General features: G+C 44.5%; 1 protein-coding gene across 1 annotated transcript in view; it reads right to left on the bottom strand.

The window, feature by feature from the left end:
* Positions 1-213: 213 nt before the first annotated feature.
* Slc1a3 (solute carrier family 1 member 3) overlaps positions 214-22,523 on the bottom strand; it is a 75,937-nt gene continuing 53,627 nt past the window's right edge. Inside the window, exons 4-10 of the mRNA XM_075975923.1 lie at positions 17,302-17,506; positions 14,489-14,531; positions 11,011-11,303; positions 8,168-8,401; positions 7,361-7,555; positions 4,856-4,990; positions 214-2,498 (exon numbers count right to left, since the gene is read on the bottom strand). Coding sequence (XP_075832038.1) covers positions 2,291-2,498; positions 4,856-4,990; positions 7,361-7,555; positions 8,168-8,401; positions 11,011-11,303; positions 14,489-14,531; positions 17,302-17,506 — 1,313 coding nt within the window. The 3' untranslated portion in view covers positions 214-2,290. The remainder of the gene's footprint in view (positions 2,499-4,855; positions 4,991-7,360; positions 7,556-8,167; positions 8,402-11,010; positions 11,304-14,488; positions 14,532-17,301; positions 17,507-22,523) is intronic.

The following is a 22,523-nucleotide window of genomic DNA, read 5'->3' as shown; positions in this document are numbered from 1 at the left end:
ATCCGACCTGGGAAACTAAGCGAAAGCTGTCCCAGCACCACGCAGCCCACATCTTCCTCTGTGCAGGCTCCCATTTTACATCATGGCTAACTCCCCGCCTGCTGGCTCTGCCAAGACTTTACTGTCCAGAGCGGCATCTTTCTTTAGCACTCCTTGAGTTCAATACAGTATCTCCATCAGTGGGGAAAACAATAATAACAACATGCAAATACATTAATGTAAAACTATTTTTCTTTATTGAAAATACATCTACAAAGTAATGTTTTCCAGTACACAGTGGGTACACACATATGCAGGGCCTCTGATGGACTGGCAAAGGGACCACCTTAGAGGACCTGATTTCATAAGAAATGGTTAGTACAAAAAAAAAAATCTCACACTGGGTAACAGCATTAATTTGACGTGGTTAAGTTTTGTTCTGCTAGTGTTATAAAATGACTGCCACATACATTAACTTCAGTAGTGTGCTTCCCAAATACAGCTTGCCATTAAACGATTATTGCATCATAGCCTAGTGTTAACCTTTATATGCGTGCCATGCTCAAGATCTCTATAGAATATCTCTAATTGTAGATTGGGAGACACATTTCTAGATACTCAGTTTGTTAGCGTCATTGTGAGCGTTCGTCATTTTCGGTCAGAAACTAACACAGCTGGTACTATCTGATGGCTCCCATCGAGTGCCTTTGACTGAATATTCCTAAGGGGGTAAAAATAATTAATCTTTTTTAAACCTGGGAGCTGCCTTGCCTGAAAGCAATGCCCCTGCTGTCTTTTCTTCCACCCTCATATTTTCATGTTGACTCATCTACCATTTTTCTTTCTTTCTTTTTTTTTGTAGAGCCACAAACAGAACTAAAGCAAACCCCACTCGAGATGAGAATTTTGAATGATTTGCCAAGTGGCATTTCTGTACAAAGGAGTATCTTGTTTCTTTCATTCTAAGAACTTCTGTTTAAATTGCTAAACAAAACAAAAAAAAAAAAAACAAAAACCAAAAAAAAAAAAACAAAAACAAAAACATTTTCCGAGATGAGATCATCCACCTAGCACATAGATCTGTCCCAGAAATTTCATTTGCTTGACTTGGAAGTACAAAAGAAGTGGCATTGTGTGTCATTTCTTGGGGGACTGATTGGGAACAGAAGACAAAGTGTTCAGGTTAACAGAAAGGGCTGAGATGTAGCTCCCCCTTTTGCTTATCTTTAAAGAAGACCATCTATTCTTGCTCTTCCTAAAGAACACTCTTTTTGTTGGCCATACCCTCTTCTTTCTCTGCTCTGTAGCGGTTCATAGTAAGACCATGAGCTAGTTGCTAGTTTTCTGTTGATTTTCCTGAACATCTACTTGTCAGTTGATGGTGGGAGGCTTTCTTAGGGCCATCCCTTGGGTTCGGGAAGAATACCCAAGATGGGAGTGCTTCTAGTGTTGGTAAACAAAACAAAACAAACAAAAACAAAAAAGCAGGCAAAGGGGCCCCACAAATAATCCCACTCCTGGAATGGCTGTCCACATTTCTACTTCTATAACCAACATTTTGGACCCAGGATCTAGTGAGCCACACACAGCCTGCCCCTAGAGAAAAACACCCATCCCTATGAAGTGTTCTTTTTGAGATCTCCATGTGATACAGGGCAGGGTCTTTCCTGATGTCACAGAAATCTCGGCTAGGGAGGCCCAGAGTATCTAGAGTTTCTCGTTATCAGGATGAGAACACGGAGGCCAAGGCATGAGATGAGTCTCACTCGAGACCACGCTTTCTGCTCCTCCTCCCCACAGCTGTGCTGTGTGCATGTGGGCATTGCCCTGGAACTGATAAAGTCAGGACAGAAGTCAGAAGAAATGAGGGACCATCTCTGCTTTCGCAAAGGTGACCTAATTGCTCATCAAGATGTTATGTTCTTCAGACTAAAACTCAATGGTGTTCTGAAGGACTTTTGGATTTGGAGAGTTGATTTATAGAAGTGTTTTTAACCTATCACTTACTTTTCCTTATAAAACAATCACCCAGGATTGTTCGCCATCTAAATTGGTGATATCAAAACTATGTTTGGTTCCAGTAACTTACTTGGTAAGAATAACATGAAATGAATGAAAAAAACTTCAAATGTGGTCTGAAACCTATATGTTTTGGCTGCTGCCAAGCCCTCCCTTGTTTTTGGACATTCTCCAATCCTATCAGAGTAGGGAGGAAAAAGAGAAGGGGCTCGCTGTGTGCGCGAGCTCAGTGAGATGGACTGCAGAAGAGCCTTCCAACACCGGGTGCTCGAGAGAAGCTCTCCGGCTTAGCCTACATCTTGGTTTCACTGTCAGCCACGGGTTTCTCAGGCTCATTGTCCTGGGCAATCAGCTGATAGGGCTTCTTCATTTCATTCTCCTCAATCACGGAGTTCCCCATTTCAACGTCTCGGTTCTTCAGTTCGTGTCGAGACAAGTGCTCAACGATCCCTGCTCCGAGGGAGTCACCCAGCACATTGGTGGTGGTTCGGAGGCGGTCCCTGCAGGTGGGGCAGGAAGAGAGGAAAGAGAGGGTCCTGTGAGCACCAGCAGACCCCAGCTTCTATTGGGAGCTGGCTGGAGGAGGCTTTGGAAACATCTTTTAACTCTGTAGTGGGTACCCCTCCAATGGGATGATTTCATCCTTGACACAACCTAGCACAGTCGCTGTCAAAAGCTACAAGGGCAAGTAGGTGATTAGTTTTCAGTAATTAGTCTGGCTATAAACAGAAGGTGAACTGTGAGAGCTGACCATCCCCCCACATATGTGTGTGTGTGTGTGTGAGAGAGAGGGGGGGGGAGCTCATCTGTGTACACGTATGTGTGGAGGCTCAGAGTGTGCTCTTTCATTATTTTCCACCTTATTTTCTGAGATGGGGTTTCTTGTTGAAGCTGGAGCTCACCGATTTAGCAAGGTCGGCTCACCAGCCCTTCCCAATGTCCTCCTGTCTCTGCCATTGCAGCGCCAGTGCTGGTGTTAGCGGTGCCATTATGCCCTGCTCCTTTTTAACGGGTACCGTGGGAGGATGGAACTCAGGCCTTCATGTCTACACAGCAAGCTCTTGTTCCAACTTAGCCATTTCCCCAGTCCCCTTTTCTTTTTATTTAACATTTTCTCTTTCCTCTCTTCGCCCACCATTGTACTAATGGTTCCTAAAGCAAGGTACAGAGACTCCTTGGGGAGGTGTGCTAGGATAAAACCTTTTTTTTTTCTTTAGCAATACTATGTTCTCGTTTGTTCCCTTTACTCTTATTTTCCCAGGAATTTGTGGTAAATTTTGCATAGACTACACAATGTGTAACCTCATAGCACACTGGATGCAGAGACAGTCGGGAGAGTTGCAGCTGTCTGACATAAAGCAGGATGTTAAGGGGACTTACAAAACCTAACTCTGTGCCATTCTTTTCAATAAACGTTTTGTCTAGAGGTGGCTATTTTTCACAGAAAAAAAATGTTATTTACGTCAACACGTAATGAATTCTTATTCTAACTTCTAAGAGCAATGAAAACACATGTGAGTTTTGAATGCTATGGTAATGGGTGTAAACTATATAGCTTTCGTATGCTGCCCAGTTCAATCAGTTTTATGCATGAAGACAAAAAGAAAAAAAAATCTTCAGAGTGGAAGCTTGTATTCTATCAAAGTCCTCTTGGCCTTAGTTGTACAAGTTTTCACTTGGCCCAGGCTGCCCTTGAAGTCATGTGGCCTCGGAGGACAGTCTAACTTTTGATCCTCTTGACTTCATTTAGCACACGCTGAGATGACAGGTTTGCACAATCGCCCTCCCCTCCCTCCCGGAGTACGGGGGACTAGCAATGAACACAGAGCCTCATGCCCATTAGGAAAACCCTCTACCAGCCAAGCTCCAGCTCCAGCTCAGCCCTAAAGCGCTGGTGTTAATAGATGCCTCAGAGCCAGACCATGCGCTGAATTCTTTCTTACCTGTCACTGAATTTCAGACCTAGAGTGTGAACAGGAGGCAGAGGGTGTGGGTATCTACACTTCTAGTGGAAGCTATGGTGGTCAGATAGGCTGACACTGTCACCGGGCCTGAGATGATGACCCAAGTAACCCGGGAACTCATGTTATGTCCCCTGGCCTTGGTGCACACTGTTGGACTCTTCCTAGCTCTAGTGAATTCATCCCACTGGACTCCAGCATCCAATGTGTTCTCCTAGTGTTTGTTCTCTTCGGGCACCCTTAAACAATTTTCCCCAGTAGATGGACTTTATGAGAGACTAGGAACAGAGAATGTCCCTGGAAGGGAAGAAGGCATGAAGACAGGCCCTACGTGGTGGGGTCTAAGGATGTATGGGTACATTTCTCGCGATTTTTCTCAAACCGTCAGATCGATTTTGCTTGATGGCATGAGCTCTGTCTGCACGGCTATCCCTCAACTCATGGGTCTCAGACACAACATCTGCCCTGTATTAGCCCTCTGTACTGGGAAGCACAAGGAGGAAGGGCCTGAGCTGGCATTTGGGGTCTGTAGCTCCAGCTGCTGAGGGATGTGTTGTGCAACCCAGAGAGAGACTGGCTGGCTTGTGTCAGCTCTGCAGACACTAGGTTTCCCAACTCTGCGTGGCTTTATGGAGTGGGAGGGAGAGCGAGCAGATGCGCCCTACAGGCTGCGAGAGGAGGGACTCCGCATGGCGTGTGAGGCTGGGACTCCGTGAGGACTGGGGACCAGGTGATGAGGAAGATTCAATTACAACCCGGTGTGTCTTTTGCTCTGTTCTGCGAGCCCGTTAGACTGTTTGCTATTCTAGAATTGTGGGGTGCAAACAGGGGATGGGCTTATGGGCTTATGGGTGGGAGCTATGGCGTGAGTCGAAACACGGTCCCTGAATACTCACAGAAACCAGTCCACTGCGATGATGAGTGTGATGTCATCCGTGGGCAGGCCCACAGATGTGAGCACGATGACCATGGTGACCAGACCGGCCTGAGGAATCCCAGCTGCCCCAATGCTTGCCGCCGTGGCTGTGATGCTGTTGACAAAAGAACCCAAACAGAAAGGTTTACCAAGGAGTACTTCGCAAAACTCGGGTCTGCTTGAGTGGAGGACCTGCTTTATAAAAATGGAAATAAATAAGTAAAAGCAATTCACCGAACAGAGTCATACTAACTAAAATCAATCATGCACTTTTTATTATGTGTCAGCTGATAAAATGAGCATGGTTTGCCTCATTCGATCGTCACAGCGACCCTTGTGAAGTGGGCTTTGTTAAGTAAAGAAACTGGTGGATGGATCCTTTTCTATGTTCTTCCAATCATTCTGTAAGGTCTGAAAGGTCGCAGAAGAAGGTGATTTGGTAGAGCATTTGCCTAGCACGCGTGAGGCCCTGGATTTAGCCCAGCACTGCCAAGATACTCATAGGTGAATGTGAACGTGCATGTGTGCATACATGCATGCGTGTGTGTGTGTGTGTGTGTGTGTGTGTGTGTGTGGTGTGGTCAGTATGGACCCAGTTGCACGTGTGTCAAGTGTCTAAGATTTACTTGATAGGGCGTGTAACTGTCAATACAGTGTTGCCAAGATCTAAACTGCTCATGATTTCCCCCATCTCCTTCCCTGCTGTGGCACTAGAATGCCTAGGTGGTAACGCCACCTATAATGACATTGACACTTGCAAGCCTCCTAAATTCTAACTCACGAAACACAGATGGAAGTGACTGGCTAACCTTTGACTCTCCTTCTTCTCACTGGCAAAAACTGGTAGACGGTGAGGAGTCGTAATGGAGCACCTGGGTGGGGGGCGTCACCTCGAAACTGGAACTGCAGCTTTCATTCCTCCCGTTGTGGAACACTGCCCAGCCTTGAAGGCTTGGTGGGGCAAACCTTACAGAGAACTGTGTTTGCATTTTGTTTGGGTCACTGGTACCATTTTCATTATTAATTCACACGCAGCTGAACCTTTGTCTTAGCTCAGGGCTCTTCAGTCAATATGCCAAGGTGTGTCTGGGAAGAGGTTATAGTGCAGCGAGACACTGACCTCCAGCCTCCGGTGTGGTTAGACTGAACCTCCTGATCCCTGGTCAGCCTATGATCCCGGATCATAGAAACCTCACCTTATCATTTCACTTGAACGTATGCCACAGCTATTACCCCTTCCTAACTACATACACACACGTACAGACTATAACCTACTTCTAGATACACATAAGAAAACTGTGGGGTGAGTGATAGAGACTAAAAGAGACCCAAAACATATTTTAAGGCATAAAATCGAGATTTGATCTGAAAGGAGAAAAAACTTGCAAAGGACATTTTGGGAGGGCATCTGGGGAAATCAAGATAGGATGGTATTTTGGAAGAACTTTTGAGACTATATTATTGTGGGTATGTAGAATTCTTAGGCGATGAATGCTGAGTGATGTAGGAGTGATGTATCATGACAGGAATATAGAAGGGAGAAGACAGGGAGAGCGGGGGAGAGAGCACAGACACCACAAAGTGTTAATTTGTAGGTCTAGGCAGAGGACACTGTAGTTCTGTTTTAACTACTCTCTATGTAGGGAACTTTACTAATAAGAAACTGTGAAGACCAAAGTCCGATTTCTAACACTGTTACTATTAGCTAAATTCAAGCTCACAGCAAGTTGATCTGAACTTGGAGTCTTAAAGCCTCCTGCTGCCCTTAGTCTTTCTGACTCCGCCAGGCAAGAAAGGGCAAAGGGTTAAATCTGCAGGGACACACGGGCTGTTTCAAGTGTGTTTTCATTTTTCAACATCGCCTACAGGCATAGTTTGATGTTTTAAAGTTGGAGACTAACTTAATATTTTTAAAACATAATTATTCATACTATATATCTTATAGATATTAGAAAAATTCCCAGTAACTACATGGTGGCCCACAACCATCTATAATGAGATCTGATGCCCTCTTCTGGTGTGCAGGCATGCATGCAGGCAGAACACTGACTACAAAATAAATAAAAATAAATAAGTAAATGAGCGAGGTATACCTGTAAATTCTATATTGACAAACAAACCCATCAAGGAGTACATGATATATATGGTATAATTAATTACTGAAAAGAAGTGTGTATGTGTCCTTGCATTGGAAGAGGTCTTTGGGAATCAGTCATGGACAATGGGTATCTAACAGAAAGATTTAATATGGTAACAGGTAAGTTATACTTTGCATGTGATATACTTCTGTATTATTTGAATGAATATTCTCATCTGAAGTTAAAAAGCTGAAAAATACATTCATCTAAACCCAAGACTGCTCCTTCCAGCAGCAATCTCCTGTTCATGCCTGAGTCCCTCCCCGTTTCTTTGCCCAACCTTGCTCATTCTCTCATCTGTTAAAAGCATTCTAAAGAGAATGTTGGAGAGAAATCTCCCCTTGTACCTTATTGTAATAATCTGTCCAAAGTTCAGGTCAAAGTTGTTAACTTGAGCGATGAAAATGGCAGCCAAAGCCTCATAGAGGGCAGTCCCGTCCATGTTGATGGTGGCTCCCACGGGGAGCACAAACCTGGTGATGCGTTTGTCCACTCCGTTGTTCTCTTCGAGACATTTGAAAGTGATGGGGAGGGTGGCAGAGCTGAGGACAGCGAAACAGGACATGTCAGCTGCGTGTTCCCGACTTTGGTCTTTCGCACAGACAGTTCCTTCCTCTCTTGTGTCCTGACTAAGTCAGCACTTGTCTCACTAGGGGGTTAGGAGCAGTGTGGCATCGTCCTAGGGTTACTTGGCTACTCTTCTGTGCCTGGATTCCTCTGAGGAGTTACTCGTGATTATTCCTATACCATGGATGCCTGGGCCACATCATTTTCTACCTTTTCTCTCGGGCAGATGTCAACAGAAGACAGGAAGATAGTGGATAGAAAAGGGCTCTTCCTTCCCTTTCACCCCACAAAGGATTTACATATAGCCCTTCCTTGGATCCCAAGAAGGTATCAGAGGTGAAAAAAGTCAATTCAATGTTCCTGATTTTTTTGTTTGTTTGCTTGTTTTTTGTTTTCTGTTTATTGAGACAGGGTTTCTCTGTAGCTTTGGAACCTGTCCTAGAACTAGCTCTTGTAGATCAAGCTGGCCTTGAACTCACAGAGATCTACCTGCCTCTGCCTCCCAAGTGCTGGGATTAAACGTGTGCACCACCACTGACGGACTAGACACTCTTTCTTAGAGGAGCAAGCCACACACACACACATACCTTGAGGAGGTCCCCAGAGCTGTGATGAGCGCTTGCAGCAGCCCTCCAATGAAAACCCAGGGGTTCTTCCGGGTTACCAGGAAGTAGAGGAGGGGCAGGACGATGACGGCGTGAATGAGGAGGCCAATAATGACGGTCACTGTGTACATGGCCAGCTGCCCGCCAATCACACCCATGTCCTCCATCTCAACAATTTTCCCTGCGATCAGGAAGAGGATGCCCAGAGGCGCATACCTGTGGGAAGTAGCACAGGATCAGTTGGGGAGAAAAAAAAAAAACCAAAGAGGGAAAGACGGGGAATTTTCAAACTGAGCCCTGCAGAGACTACAGCTGTCATTCTTTTCTGTTTATAACACAGAATTCCTCTGATTTCTAAATCACTCTGAATCGCTCTAGGACACCCCACCCTATACCCACCGGCCTTAGACCCAAGGAGGGAGAAGAATTTTTGGTCCTCATCTCCATTTTCCTAGACACAGTTGGGTCCCTGCTTGGATCTTCAGATGCCTGTGATTCCCTCTCCCTCTTGACTCCTGCCAGGCACCTGAAACAAACCACTATGCAAATGCCCATACTTTTCATAACACTTTCCATACCACAGCCTGCTTCCTAAGCTAAAACAGGAGGTACGCTAAGCTGTGCTGTGCTATGCCGTGCCAGTGGTCATGTGGTCAGCTCTCTTACTCTAGGGTGATGTTTCTCAATCTGTGGCTCACGACACCCTTAGGGGGTGGAACAACCCTTCACAGAGGTCACCTAACACCATCAAAAAACACAGATATTCACATGACGATTCATAACAATAGCAAAATAGAGGTATGAAGTCGCAATGAAAGAATTTTCTGGTGGGAGGTCGCCACACCATGAAGAACTGTATTAAAGGGTCACAGTGTGAGGAAGGTTGAGAACCACTGCTCTAGGGCCATTTTATTGCTTTCTTCTGTAGTTACGTCCCACTTAAGATATTACTTAGTGGATTTTCTTCAAGTCACCTTTTATACTTAAGTCAATTTCCTTCCTCAGGAAATTTTATGTTACTATGCAAACTAAATTCTAGTACCACTTTACCATAAATAGAAGACCATAAAATAAAGCCAGAGCTATTAAAATTAATAAAGTGTGTGGATGTACGGACTGCAGTCAGGTTATAGGCATTCGAATTAAGTCATTATCCACAGGCTGTTACTCACAGTCCCTTGCAAGGATGGGCAAATGACCCGACAGCGACGCCTATATGCTGGACTAACCCTACTTGTTCAAAGGTCTACTTTCGACTCCCTTTGTGTGATGTATGCACTAAGCTAAAATGAAACACACTGCTAGAGACAGAAGCCAATCACCCTGAAGGAGAAGGGTCTGCTGGGAACTGTGGAGGAGTTGCTGCAGCCCAAGAAATACAACGCTCCTTTCAAAGGCCAGGAAATCACAGAAGTACCTGTTCTCAGAAACGCAATAATTCAGTGCGGGGTGTGGAGGCGAGCGTGGAGCTAGAAAGGCTCCATGTGAGGTTCGTTCAGTGGCCCTGAATGGGCTCCTTTCATGGAAGGGGTGAAAGGTGGAGGCATTTTAATAATATGAAGATAAATGTCCACTTTCAGCCCGGCCAGGATTTCAAAGGGGCCTTCCAAGTGAAGGCTCCTGTGGGGACCACATTCTGACCTGTCTTTGTGCCGAGTTCATATTCATCTTGTGCAAACTCCTAAGAAGTGGGTTTCTATGGGCTTCGGGGTCATTGGAGACAAAGGATATTTTTAATCATGTTGGTGAGTGAATGCTTTTCGTAGCGATGGATGCCTTCCTGCCCCAGGTGCCAAGAAGGACCCTAGTTATTAAAAATAAAGGATGAATGAAAACCAACTCCCACGCAAGGCCTAGGCCAGCAAGGGGCTCTGTCCCTGCTGGGACAGTTTACTTTCCAAAGTCAATGCTCTCCCCTTTGGACTTAGCCTTTCTTTTGTCTTCTGCTCTGAATTTTATTAAAGGTAGTTCTGTATAAATTGTGGCTTAGCAGCTCATAATACTTCCTGTGAGCTCTTCTGTAGGCTGCTATGTAGCCTGAATGAGAATATATCTCTCTGGGTGTCATTATTTGTGATACGCTGCTACAGCTCTGACACATACATTTCTTTCTTAGGGTTTAAATAAAAGGGGAAACTCATCGCCCCCCCCCTCTGGGAATGCTCTTTTTGTACAACTGGACGTGCCTAGTCATTCTAATCTGAGCAAAAAAGCCACCCCGGGCCTTTCCATACCACCCAAAGCAAATGACACGCCTCCTCCCCCTTTGCTTCTTTCACCACACCTATGACTCAGGAATATGATATTTATGTGCTTGATCATTGTTTGTCTTCCTTAAAAGTGTCTGACATGCTAGCCGGCCGGTAGTGGTGTGCACCTTTAATCCCTGCACTGGGGAGGCAGGCAGATCTCTGTTGAGTTTGAGCCCAGCCTGGTCTACAGAGTGAGTTCCAGGACTAGCTCTATAGGTACTGGGAAACCCTATTTTGAAAAACCAAAAGAAGTGTGTGAGATCCATGCAGTGTACCCTCGTCTGCTCTCTGTTGCTGCGGCTAGTATGCTCGGTCCTCTCTTCTTATCGTAGGGTCCAAACTCAGTAACTAAGCACGAATAAAGTGGTGGATGGGGTAAGGAAGCCGAACATTTTCAAAACAAGGAAGTGCAGGGCCTCTGCAGTGCCAGGAAAACACCAACTCTCTTGTGGTTTCCAGAAAAAGATCCCTGCAACCAGCCGTCTGGCTCGGTGGCATCTTCCTCGGAACAGAAGACGCCGCCATCTCAATAAGCATCTCGGACACAGCTAGGGGGCACACAGGAATACCTACCACATTATCACGGCCACCAGTCTCATGATGGCTTCGTTCAGAGAATCAAAGAAGTCCCTCAGCGCTTGCCCCTGCTCCTTCATGTTTCCAATCACGAAACCGAAACACATGGAGAAGACAACGAGGCCCAGGGCGTTGACTCCGTTCACAGACCCGGGAACGGGCACCATCTCCTCCCGAATCCGGGTCAGGGTCTCCATGGCCTCCGACACGTTGCTGATCACGGCGCCCAAGAGTGTTTCATTGGCCTGGAGGGGCACTTTAAAGCTCCTCTTCTCATAGCTGGTTTTAAACTTAAAATAAGAAGCACAGCAGAAATCAACTGATTTTTATTTGTCTTTTTATACTCCCCTGCTGTCCAAGTTTCCTATCATGATTTATGTTAATTTGTATTCACAGGACTGTGTTATATGTACCTGCCTATGTATCACCTGTTTCATTTGTGGCAGATCGCTGTTTCTCAACACAGACAAGCACACTGAAACACATATGAATCATAACACACACTGAAGATGTCAGAATCGACATACACATGGACCTTTGCTTTCTTCGAAATCTTAGTAAAATGACTAAGAATTTTAAAGAGTCACAGACTCAAATATTCGTAAGTCCTTCTTCCTTCCTTCCTTCCTTCCTTCCTTCCTTTCTTTCTTTCTTTCTTTCTTTCTTTCTTTCTTTCTTTCGACCATGCACAAATAACTTACCCTTCATTTCATATACCGCAGCTGTGAAACAAGATAACCACTGATTTTTCACCTCACAGGTTTGTGGCAACGACCAAATTAACCACCACAAGGGACACCATTTTGCAAACATAACGTCCAACATTAATGTGGACTAAATCTGTCCAGTGGCAATGCCCTTCAGGGTTAGAAAGTTCAGAGAACGGGAAAGGAACGTCCTTAAACACCTGGTCTTCAAGACTTTCCTGGCACTATAAGTCCCTATTCTTAAGAGCTCCTTGCTTAGAAATTGGAGATGATAACCTTCTTGTTTCATCTCTCCTAAGCCAAGCCATGCTCTTTCCCTGTAGCTCCTGCAGAGAAGTTCCAGTCAGCAAGTGCTGAGAACATTGCTGTGGATGTCCACAGTGAAGCCTATCCCCCTGTGATCTCCAGAAAAGTGAAATTGCTGCCCTAGCCTTGATAGCGTTGGTAGTAAAGCAACAGTGTGTGAGTGGTGTCTGGGTTTAGAATCCAGGAAGGAAGGCATGGCCGCATGTGAAGTGCTTGGATGCTTTTGTATCAAGAATGAGCAGGGGACTTTTTAGTCTATTGGAAAACCACTATCTCCAAACAAGGACATGGTCAGCTGTCAATGCTGGGGATTGCTGGTCACTTTCAAAACACATACAATCCTTTTACAGACAATGCTCAGTCTCTTCCTTCTGGCATTTGTGAATTCTGTGGCTTCTCCAGGGTACATTTTCAGCCTGGTCATCCTCTCTTAAGCCTTCTACACCCTCCACCTTTGGGCACAGTTAGAGCCTCCTCAGAAACTATTTGCATTCTGGTCTAAGGCAAATAGGCCTTAGGGCGACACATTTTCTCCCCCTCACAGTCCTGCAAATGCACCCGTACTAAAAGCCAGTCTGTAAAGGTCAGCACTTTTCCCATCTAACGGATCTAGAAATCAGCATTTTTGGTGTCATCCACTGCCAGCTCGTGAACAGACTCACGATGCCGGGTGGATTTGTTGGATTGAAAGGGATTTATTCTTTATTGTTACTGTAGTTCTTGAATAAAGAATTTTGGCCGCCTGAGCATTTTTTTACTTTTGTGGTCCTGGGAACTAAACTCAGGGTCTTGAATGTGCTCTATAAACTCTCCACACCTAGACTGTATCCACATCCTTCTTTTTGTAATATACATGTACATATATGTTCAATTAAAATTTGGTTGCATTTATTTATCTAGTGGGGTTAGGGACACACGCCATGGTGCACATATGGAGGTCAGAGAACAATCTGGGAGAGTCATTTCTCTCCTTCCAACACGTGCCTCCCAGGGATTGGCTTCAAGTTATCAGACCTGGTGTCAATGCCTTCCCCAGCTAAGCCATCTGGCCTGCCCTTTGCTTTATACTTTGAGACAATGCCTCATTAAATCATACAAGGTTGGCTTGAACTCACTCTGGAGCCTAGGCTAGCCTTGGGTTTGTGGTCCTCCTGCGTTCCACTGTTTTCTTTCTTTTTCTTTTCTTTTTTTTTTTTTTGAAGGGAGTGTGTTTTGATCTTGCAATCTGCTTGCATTAAGAAAGGGGGAAAGATGGTGTCTTACATATGCAAACCCAGTTCTCTAGGAGGTAAGAGTTTGGTTTTATTTTGTACGTCCCAAGCGGAAAGGTTAGGAACTGACACCACACAGAGGAGTGTTTGGGAAGCAGCATTTAACCTACCGTCTATGTCCCCTTGCATAGCTTGGCGTTTCTAATCAAGTGAGGTTAGCATTTCCCAATATTGGGAGTTATTTGTATCTACCAAGTAGAGAGCCAAGAACTGCTAAGCTAAGAGGCAGAGAGGGCTGGACCTCACCTTGGCCTCCAGGTGGAATCTCTGGGTTGCTTTCTAGGAAGCAACACGGAGCAGTAGGAAAAGGAGAGATGACATGGCTCCGAATTCTGGGTCTGCCATTTACGACTTGCGAGAGCTTGTGCTTATTACATAATCCCCATCCTCATAAATGAGCGGCCTCATGGGTGAAGTGAAGACAGAGCTACTCGTCATGTTCATGTGAAGACTAAGTATAACACCGGTGCTTGGCACACAGCAGGCATTCCATAAGCGATGAGGCCATTCCTTTTCGATATGGTTCCTTTCTTTAGACTACCTAAGGCTCTTCATAATAAGTAGGCCAGAGACTTTTAAATCAAGCCCAGAAACTAGAATAATCTGTCTAACATTAATGCAAGTTGTTAGTGCATTTATTTATAATTGAATTTACTTGCTTTGCTGAGTTTTTGCATGGCAGCCCAAGGAAGGGGAAGAAAAGAGAGGCATCCCCCCCCCCCAAATTAGTTCTCTTAATTAACACAGACTAAATGTGCTGTTTGTGTGCAGTATGTGTGAGCCTGGCAACTACCTTTAATACAAGTGAAGGACCGTTGTCACCTAAGTTTCCCTTAATCCTGGTGCCTTCCATATGGTTAGCCAGAGAAGGATTTCTTACTTTAGAGAATGGAAAGGCAAGAGAAGGGGGTCCTACTGGCTTGATATGTCCAAAAGGAATTTAAGTTTTATTATTTTTAATTATGTGTGTGTGTGTCTGAGTGTAGGTGTGTGCATGTGAATTCAGGTGCCTGGAGAAATGTTGGATCCACTGGAGTTGAAGTTACTGGTGGTTGTGAGCTACTGGACATAGGTGCTGGGAACAAAATTTAGCTCCCCTGGAAGAGCAGTCAGTGCTCATAACCACTGAGCCATCTTTCCAGTCCCCCAAGAAGAATTTAAAAGGCGACTTGGTAGCTGGAGAGCATTTACCTGTTTAAAGCAGGCTTCCACCAGGTTGGGAGGGAACATGTTCCTGCGAAGAAAACAGCAGTCATTGCAAAACTTCCCCAATAGTAACTCTGTTCCTTAAAAACTGCTTCACTGTGTCTAAGGTAAAGACTGCATTGAATCAAGTAGCAAAAGAAGAAACAGAGACACTGTGACTTGAAACTGGATACATGGTTGCTCCAGGTATGGCCCATGCAATCCACATCTTTCAGAGAAGCCCCAAATTCAGCGCACACATCCTCTTCTCAGCTCACGAGATTCTCCAGTCAGTAAATTATTAAAACCTCACTGCTTGGAAGAATCAGTGAGAACAGAGACGCTTTTCCCATCAGCAGGGTGGCTGCCTCTGGACGTACCCAAAAGTGGTTATGTTGCTATTGTGCTATGGGTCTAGGGATCAAAAGATCTGAATCAAAAGACAGGATTAGCAGCATCGTGGCATATTTTTCTCTGCAGGCTTTCAGGGAGTTAGAGATAGCATCCTAAAGTCTGAGGCTCTTTGGGAGTCAGTGATGAGCTTGACCCAATATTTGAACTTGAGGCCTCTGTGGCAAGGTTTGTCACTTCCTCCAAGTGTCAGGGTGGTGGTTGAGGAGGAGGAAACAGTCTTGCTCAGGAATGTGACAATGGCCAAGTCAATGGCCAACCACTGATGTCTCAGTTGATTCATCTTTTAAGAAGGGGAGTGGATTAAATTGTCAGTGGGATGCTAGGATGGAAGACTGGGAGAAAGAGACATGACTCATGAACTTGAGATTCTGGAGATTGTATGCCGTTGAGCTCATACTTTAAGGGTATATTTGCTTGTTTCTTTTTGCTGCTATCTGGACCCTCCTGTTTTCTTTTTCTTCCAATCTGTGCTCTGTGGGGTATATGTTCCCCCTACGATGCAAGTGTACATTCAAAGAGCTTCTAAGATAAACGCCCAAGCTAAGGGAGGGGCAGGACTGCCACACACTCTTTCCTGGGGCAAAAGATAGAAACTTACAGTGCTCTGATGGGCCAACCAGGCTGGGAACAAGATGTCAGCTTTCAAAGGTAAAAATTACAAAGATGGACAACATAATATTCCTAACCCAAGTTTAACATAGTAAACGCTTTAATAGTTCAATGAACTTAATAAAAGCATAGCTATCAGTTACTAATCTGCGGGGATCTTCATCATAACTTTTTTATTTTTTGAAATTATAATATAGTTCTATCATTTCGCCCTTCCCCTTCCTCTCTCTAACTCCCCCCTGCACATGTACCTTCCTTATTGCTCTCACTGGGCAGGAAATATTAGACAGCTGTTACCCCTAGTGCCCTGGCATCTACTCTATGATGAGGCTTTCAAGAAAAGGTCTCATTGTGTTTGGGTGAGGCTAACATCTGGGTGACACAAGTTTGTCCCTGGAGAGAATGGAGAGCTGCCATAAAGAAGACCCTCTTCTCCAAACGTCTCTTGACTCGCTCGTGAAATGACGTTTGGAATCAGTAACTTGGGGGAAGCTTCTTTCAGACGAGCAACAAGGAACCCTTGGGAGTGGCTGTCTAGCACAGGAAACTTTGGTTCTTTGCAGGTAAGATGGAAAGAGGGGGAAAAAAAGTTAGGCTTTGACCAGGAAGATTGGTACCACACAGTGGGAGAAAGCAAAGCAGACAGGAATCTAGAGAGGCCTGGGTTAGGACATCCTCCATTTGTCCTGAGGATCCATCCTGTATTCTGTGCTGAGCTGTAGGACCGAACCTGTATGGATTAGGGTATGGATTTGCTTCTTTTCTGACTCCTCTTGGTTTTGATTAGTGGTGTTTGCTGACAGCTTATGGGGTAATAAGAGAAAAAAGGTCCGTGTACATATCCCATCAGCCCATTGCCTTTTCCAGTTTGATTGAAGCTTCCTCCATCTCCTTCTATTAGTGTTCCTACTCTGAGGCCTGTTTCCTACAGGGGCAATTCTTTCTGAGCTCTGCTAACAGTTCCCTTTCTGTGTCCCCTTACAGTCAAGGGTGGTGACAAAATATCTTATCTCATTATACCTTGGGGCCTCCTGGAACCTGTTAAGAGCCAGGATCTTGCTCTGCAGCTCAGGTGAGGCAGGCCTTGACCTCCTGATTCTCCTGCCAAAGTCACCCAGGGCTGACTTTCAGAGGTCCTTTGGAATATGTAGTGTGTAGAGAGAAAGAAGGCTCAAACTTTGGCTTGCTTTGATGATCATCCACTTCACTTCAACTGAGAAGACTCAATTGTAATCAGCGGTCCAGCTGGTTTATAAAATATGGCCAAAGAGCATCCTCCAACTTTTTATTACTCGTCTGTCAAATCCTTTCTTTGCAAATAGTATAGAAGAAGGATCTCTAGTCAGGAATGGTCAGAGGAACATGGAAGTCCTGGCTGAGCCATCTGTTGTTTACCATGGACAATGATGCAGACTACTCATTTTAAATCAGAAATCTAAGCACCATGTCATATGCTGCTAAAAACTATTTTACAGAGCAAGACTTGGGAAAAGCGCATGAATAATCACCCAGTTAGTCCAGGGTGAACTGCACAGTGGAGACAGCTTAGGGACGAGATTTTCGGAACTTCCAGCAGGGCTCATCAACTTCTTGTTCATCTCACATCTGCTATGTGAGATCGGAAGCTAGACCCTCAATATCAACTTCCGTTAGAGAAAAGGAGAGTATGTGACTTCCATGTCAAGCCTGACAGGTCTGGTTCTGTCAGATACCTCTTTGAGAGTTTGGTTGGCTTCCCAAAATACGAGGGTTTGGGTGGTCAGTGTATACCCCAGAGAAAGGTTATAAGGACATACCTGATTAGATCCAGGAAGGCATCGGCAGCAGTCACTTGGACGATTTTACCTTCTCTGTACATGTTTTCCTTTGTGCCCTTTCCGGGATGGATGATGATGACAATAATTATGCCAATCACCACAGCAATGATGGTGGTAGTCATGTAATAGACTACAGCTCGCATGCCCATCTTCCCTGACGCCTTACTATCTAGGGCCGCCATTCCTGGGGAGGGCAAACAGAAGGTTTTCAGGAAGTCAATCCAAGGGATTCTCCAGTGGAAGACAAGGGGAATAGCATTTCCCTCTATACCCGCTTTCCCTCATCCCTCCCAGAGATATCTATGAGAATTTGCCAGTGAACATATGATCACCCATGCTCTACCCCAGATTGATGTTATGAGGGCCAAGGAACACCAGCTTCCTAAAGGCTCGAAGTGCAATTCATTTCTTGCTTGGGTTATTATTAGTTGGGAAACTGACACGTGTCAGTAGCGTGTGTTTGCGTATGTGAGGATGTGTATAGAATTACTTGAGATTTCCACCAGGGTAGCATGCATTTACTAAAGTCCAAGCGCCATGTTGAGTCACGTATACACGCTGCCACTGAATTCTTTTTGAAGCTATTATTTTAGATGCGTGTTATGGAGTCTTTCGGGTGTCTGCTATGTAACACTTGTTTCTATTACAAGCACTTGCCAATCGACAGTTTGTACTTCAGGCAAACACTGGGTTCTAAAAGCTCAAGTTCTCACATCACGTCTCTGCTGCTTTATGTCATCTCATTTAATGAAGTTGATTTTGTGGAATTCGCCTTGTTCTTGTACCCTGTCTCCCTCTTCCTTGCCCCACAGGACACCTCATGACATGTTAAAAATGCCCCTTCTCCTCCTTTTCAAGACATACTCAATGTTTACTGAAGGGGAGGTCCAGTGTTAGTCCAGGTGAAAAGAGATGTATGGCTTTCAAGGGCTCCCTGTGGTGCAAACTAATGGGACTTATTCCAGGATGTGCTGGGCTGGAAAACAATGGGAAAATAAATCCTCCAAAGACTAACTTAGCTATACTAACATATATAGTTATCTATCTGTCTGTCTGTCTATCATCTATCTATCTATCTATCTATCTATCTATCTATCTATCTATCTATCTATCTATTTACCTAGACTCTGGTTTCCTTAGCACTCTCTCCACTTCCTTTCTTCATCCTTTCCAACCCTATCACAATACTGAAATCTAATTATTGTGTAATCTAATCATAGTTTATCAGAATACTTTACTGTTTTTTTTAAAGATTTGTGTGTGTGTGTGTGTGTGTGTGAAACAGAGAGAGAGAGAGAGAGAGAGAGAGAGAGAGAGAGAGAGAGAGAGAGAGAGAATATGTGAATGCTCACAGAGGCTGGAAGAGGGCATCAGATCCCCAGGAGATAGAGTTACAGGCAGTTGTAAGTTGCCCAGTGCAGGAACTGAACTCAGGTCTTCTGGAAAATTGGAAAGTACTGTTACCTGCTGATCCATCTGTCCAGTCCCATTATTACTATTTAATTTGTGTTTTCATAGATGTATTAAAAAATAATACTAGTGTATTTCTTTTTCTTCTAATTATTTCTTTACTTTTATTTCACGTGCATTTTATTTATTTATATTATATTTGTGTGTCTGTGTGAGGGTGTTGAATCCCCCAGAGCTGGAGTTATACAGTTGTGAGCTGTCATGTGGGTGCTGGGAATTGAACCTGGGTCCTTTGGAAGGGCAGCCATGGCTCCTAACTTGTAAGCCATCTCTCCAGACCCTTTAGTGTAATTCAGTGATATATGTCAGTGTCCACAGTTATACAAACATATTTAGGGTAAGCACTTTAAAAAGGTTTTCATTATTATTAAGTATCTGGTTAAATTTGCCTTAAAATATTGACACAAAGGTACTGAAGGAGGGATTGAAGTTCAACTTCCCATTTTAATTCCAATCATATTTGAATTGTATCATTTATAATTTTCATAAGCATTTACTTAATAATCATGTAAAGACTAAGGTTCTAGTAAATAGCAAGTAGAATGTACTGAGAACTCAAACTTAGATCCTATGCGACTAGGTTTTGTGAATGTGTGAATGTATTGCCCCTGAGACAATCAGTCTCATCTCTTAGAGAGGAAGAGGCTGACTGGCTTTAGTGAATGACCTTGACCTCTTATCCTGGAAACCCAGGGCTAAGTGTCCATTTACTGAGATGGTGCCACTCAGTGCTCCAGCTACATTGTAACTGGGCTAGTATGTTCTCAGTAGACATGTTCATTCACAGGACTGATTCATGTGCCAAAATAGCTTTCCTTTGCTGTCATTGTAATTATATTTCCACAAAGGGGCCACCCTCTGGCAGGACTGCCTGATTGGACACCACTTTACTACCCCATCCTTCTGGCTCTTTCCCTGTCTACTTAGAGAGTGACTGCAAGGGCTGATATCTCTGCCAGGAGGGACCAGGTGGCAGCGTTCTCTTCCCCTCAAAGGAGGCTTTCTTTTCCTCTGCCTCCTGTCCTGCAGTCCTCAGACGTCTTCTCTGATGCTCCTGCCCATGACTGCCAACCTACAGGCTAGTTAGAGAGAACACTGGTGGTCAAGACAGCACTGGGTCCAAAGTTGCCGATAGAGGAGGAGGCTTCTGTGCTCCTCCCCCTCCCCCTGTCCAGAGACATGGGAATGTGATCATAGTACCCATGGCTATAGGGACAGTACCTTTAGGAAATGGTTTATAGATTTTGTTTTGTTTTTTTAAATGCTTTGAATGAAAACCAAGTATCGTTTCATACTTACTAATTCTGAAATAACAAAGGCAACCACCAGAAGGCATTTTCTTAGCAATAAGTCCCAAATGAAAACGATTAGTCAAAGAAGAGGTCCTGCCCACTTCTGCATATTGGCCCTTTAGTTGTGAGAGAAAATACGCTGCTATTTCAGCTGAAGAGGATCCCGTCACTAACCAGTTCTCCACGAGAGTCCTTCTCCTAAAGGGAATCTGATGTCCTGCACAGGACAACTTGCTCCCTCCTGCTCCTGGAATACTTCAGCTTCTAAAACTAAAGACAATACTAAGAACAAGGCCATATATCGTTGTCAGGGAAACAGCATGGCGGATGTGTGCAATTTGTTCCTCACACAATGGCCTCGCAACTAGTGGGGCCGGGGAAATGATCGGAGGATTTTGGAAGACAAACCGCAAGCAAGCAGGACATTGTTCTTCCTCTCCCACACCTGGACTCTGTAACCATCCTCCCTCCCCCACATGATGAAATATGAGAGACCAAGTTCTACAGCAGAGACTAAACACACATGCAATGAGAGTCTGGGGCAAGGTTAGAGTACTAAATCACTTTCGTAGAAAAGGGAACTTTGGCAGGAACGTCCCAAATGTTTAGAGAGGGAAAGTTTGCATAGATTCTTGTCATTTAGGTTAAAATACAGGGGAGGAAAGGGCATTGAGGCGACAGGAGATGCAAAGTCACTTGGGTATGGGAGTGTGTTACGACCGCCGTGTAGTCATCTAACATGTCTGAGATCACATTCCAGAGTGAGGCATAAAGATAATGATCTCACCGGTCTCTGTTTGCTCATTTGACAGCTCACCTCAACATCTGTATGAGAACAAAGCCTGCTACCAGCATCCTGGACTCTGAAAGAAATCCTATATTGTGTTCTTGTAAAGGACCACGTTGGCTCTCCAGGTACGACCATATGCCCTTATGGTTTGTATGTTTTGTATTAACTGCTGTGTTCATCCGCAGGCTCGATCATCAAGTCCTGATGCTGTATATTCATGTAACTCCAGGGCATGGCAAAATGCAGATGTCATTGGTACTGTTTTGTGGGTAAAGAGACAAGAGCCCAGGATATCACAGCTAATTACCGCGGTGGCAGGATCCAAACCACACTGCTGAAAGACCACCTTGCTGTTTCCCTCCTTCCAGAAGTGGCCCATATAACACTTCTTGTTGCCCCTGTTGACTTTTCCCTACCTTTTCTGTGTTGAGTTGAGATAAGCTGCTTGGTTTGAGGAGGAATGCAGGGATGTAATTATGGAGAAAGCCTCTGCATGTCTTAGATCTACCCAAGGGCCAAGCTGAGTAGTCCCTGTCACAGGAAGGACTAGCTAGGAGCTGACCTGGTAGTGCTAACCTTCCCTCCAGTCCTGGCAACGTGGTCCAGAGCAGGCTGGCATATGGGAAAGGACGGAGGAGGGACGTTCGTTTTTCTGACTGTGAGCAGGTTTTGCTTCTGAAAAATCTGCTCCTCAGTAAGTGAGTAACCATTCCTGAAAACCTTCAATCTGCAAAGGAGTTAAGCACTAAAAAGAGATTAAACAGGGTCCTTTCTAGACTATTAAAGATAACAAATTGCTACAAATACCTGGGTGCCATAAGAAGCAAGCTTCTTGGAGCAAATATAGAATAACATTTTTTTTACCTATGAAAAAAGTCCTTGGGTAATCAGTTTAGCACAACAAATATGCGCCAAAAAAATTCATGGAGGAATATTTTGGAGGGGGAAGAGAGGCATATTTCCTGTATACTATGTGGAACTCTGAATTGTAAATTAAATTTCCTTTGATACAATGTTTTGTATGACTGGGATAAATGAAATATGTCTTCAGCCAAGTTTTAAAGGGGCACATAAATAACACCAGGCTCCCGAGGTCCTGTCGTTTTCATGGATTCCTCTCTCCCATCTGCTAAAAAATCTATGCCTTACAAACGAACGTGTTTCAGTCTGCTTCCCTCACAATTCCTGTCTCTGGTTTTGGAACGAGAAATCCAAAGCAGCCTTCTGTTTTGAATTGTCTTTCCACATATCCTTATGACACTTTATTGTTCTTCCAAGGCCCCTGGACCAGGCCCAGGAGGGATAGAAAGGGCAGTGGCAGTTCCTGATTCAAGAAGATTGCTCTGCTTCGGTTTGGGGTTCTTTTTAGATGCGTTCCTTCTTCACAATGCACTCCCAAGCTCGCATCTAATGAAAGCCGCCTATTCCCAGCCCTCCTAGAATTTCAAGATGGGCAAACTTACAGCAAGGAACTCGAGGATGAATTTGTACCGTATTTACGGGAATACGAGGTGATGTGGTTTTTAAAGACAGGAAAATTAAACTCTAAAAATACCGTTTATTTCATGCCTGTATAGTAGATAGAGAAATGAGTCCTGGTATCTTGAGCAGCTGCCTGCTGTTGAGTATTGGGCAAATGGTCACCTACA

Source organism: Microtus pennsylvanicus, chromosome 6 (genome assembly GCF_037038515.1).
Source record: "Microtus pennsylvanicus isolate mMicPen1 chromosome 6, mMicPen1.hap1, whole genome shotgun sequence".
In the NCBI taxonomy this organism is placed as follows: Eukaryota; Metazoa; Chordata; class Mammalia; order Rodentia; family Cricetidae; genus Microtus; species Microtus pennsylvanicus.
Note: the sequence above shows the minus strand (reverse complement) of the source record. Positions and strands in the feature narration are given on the sequence as shown.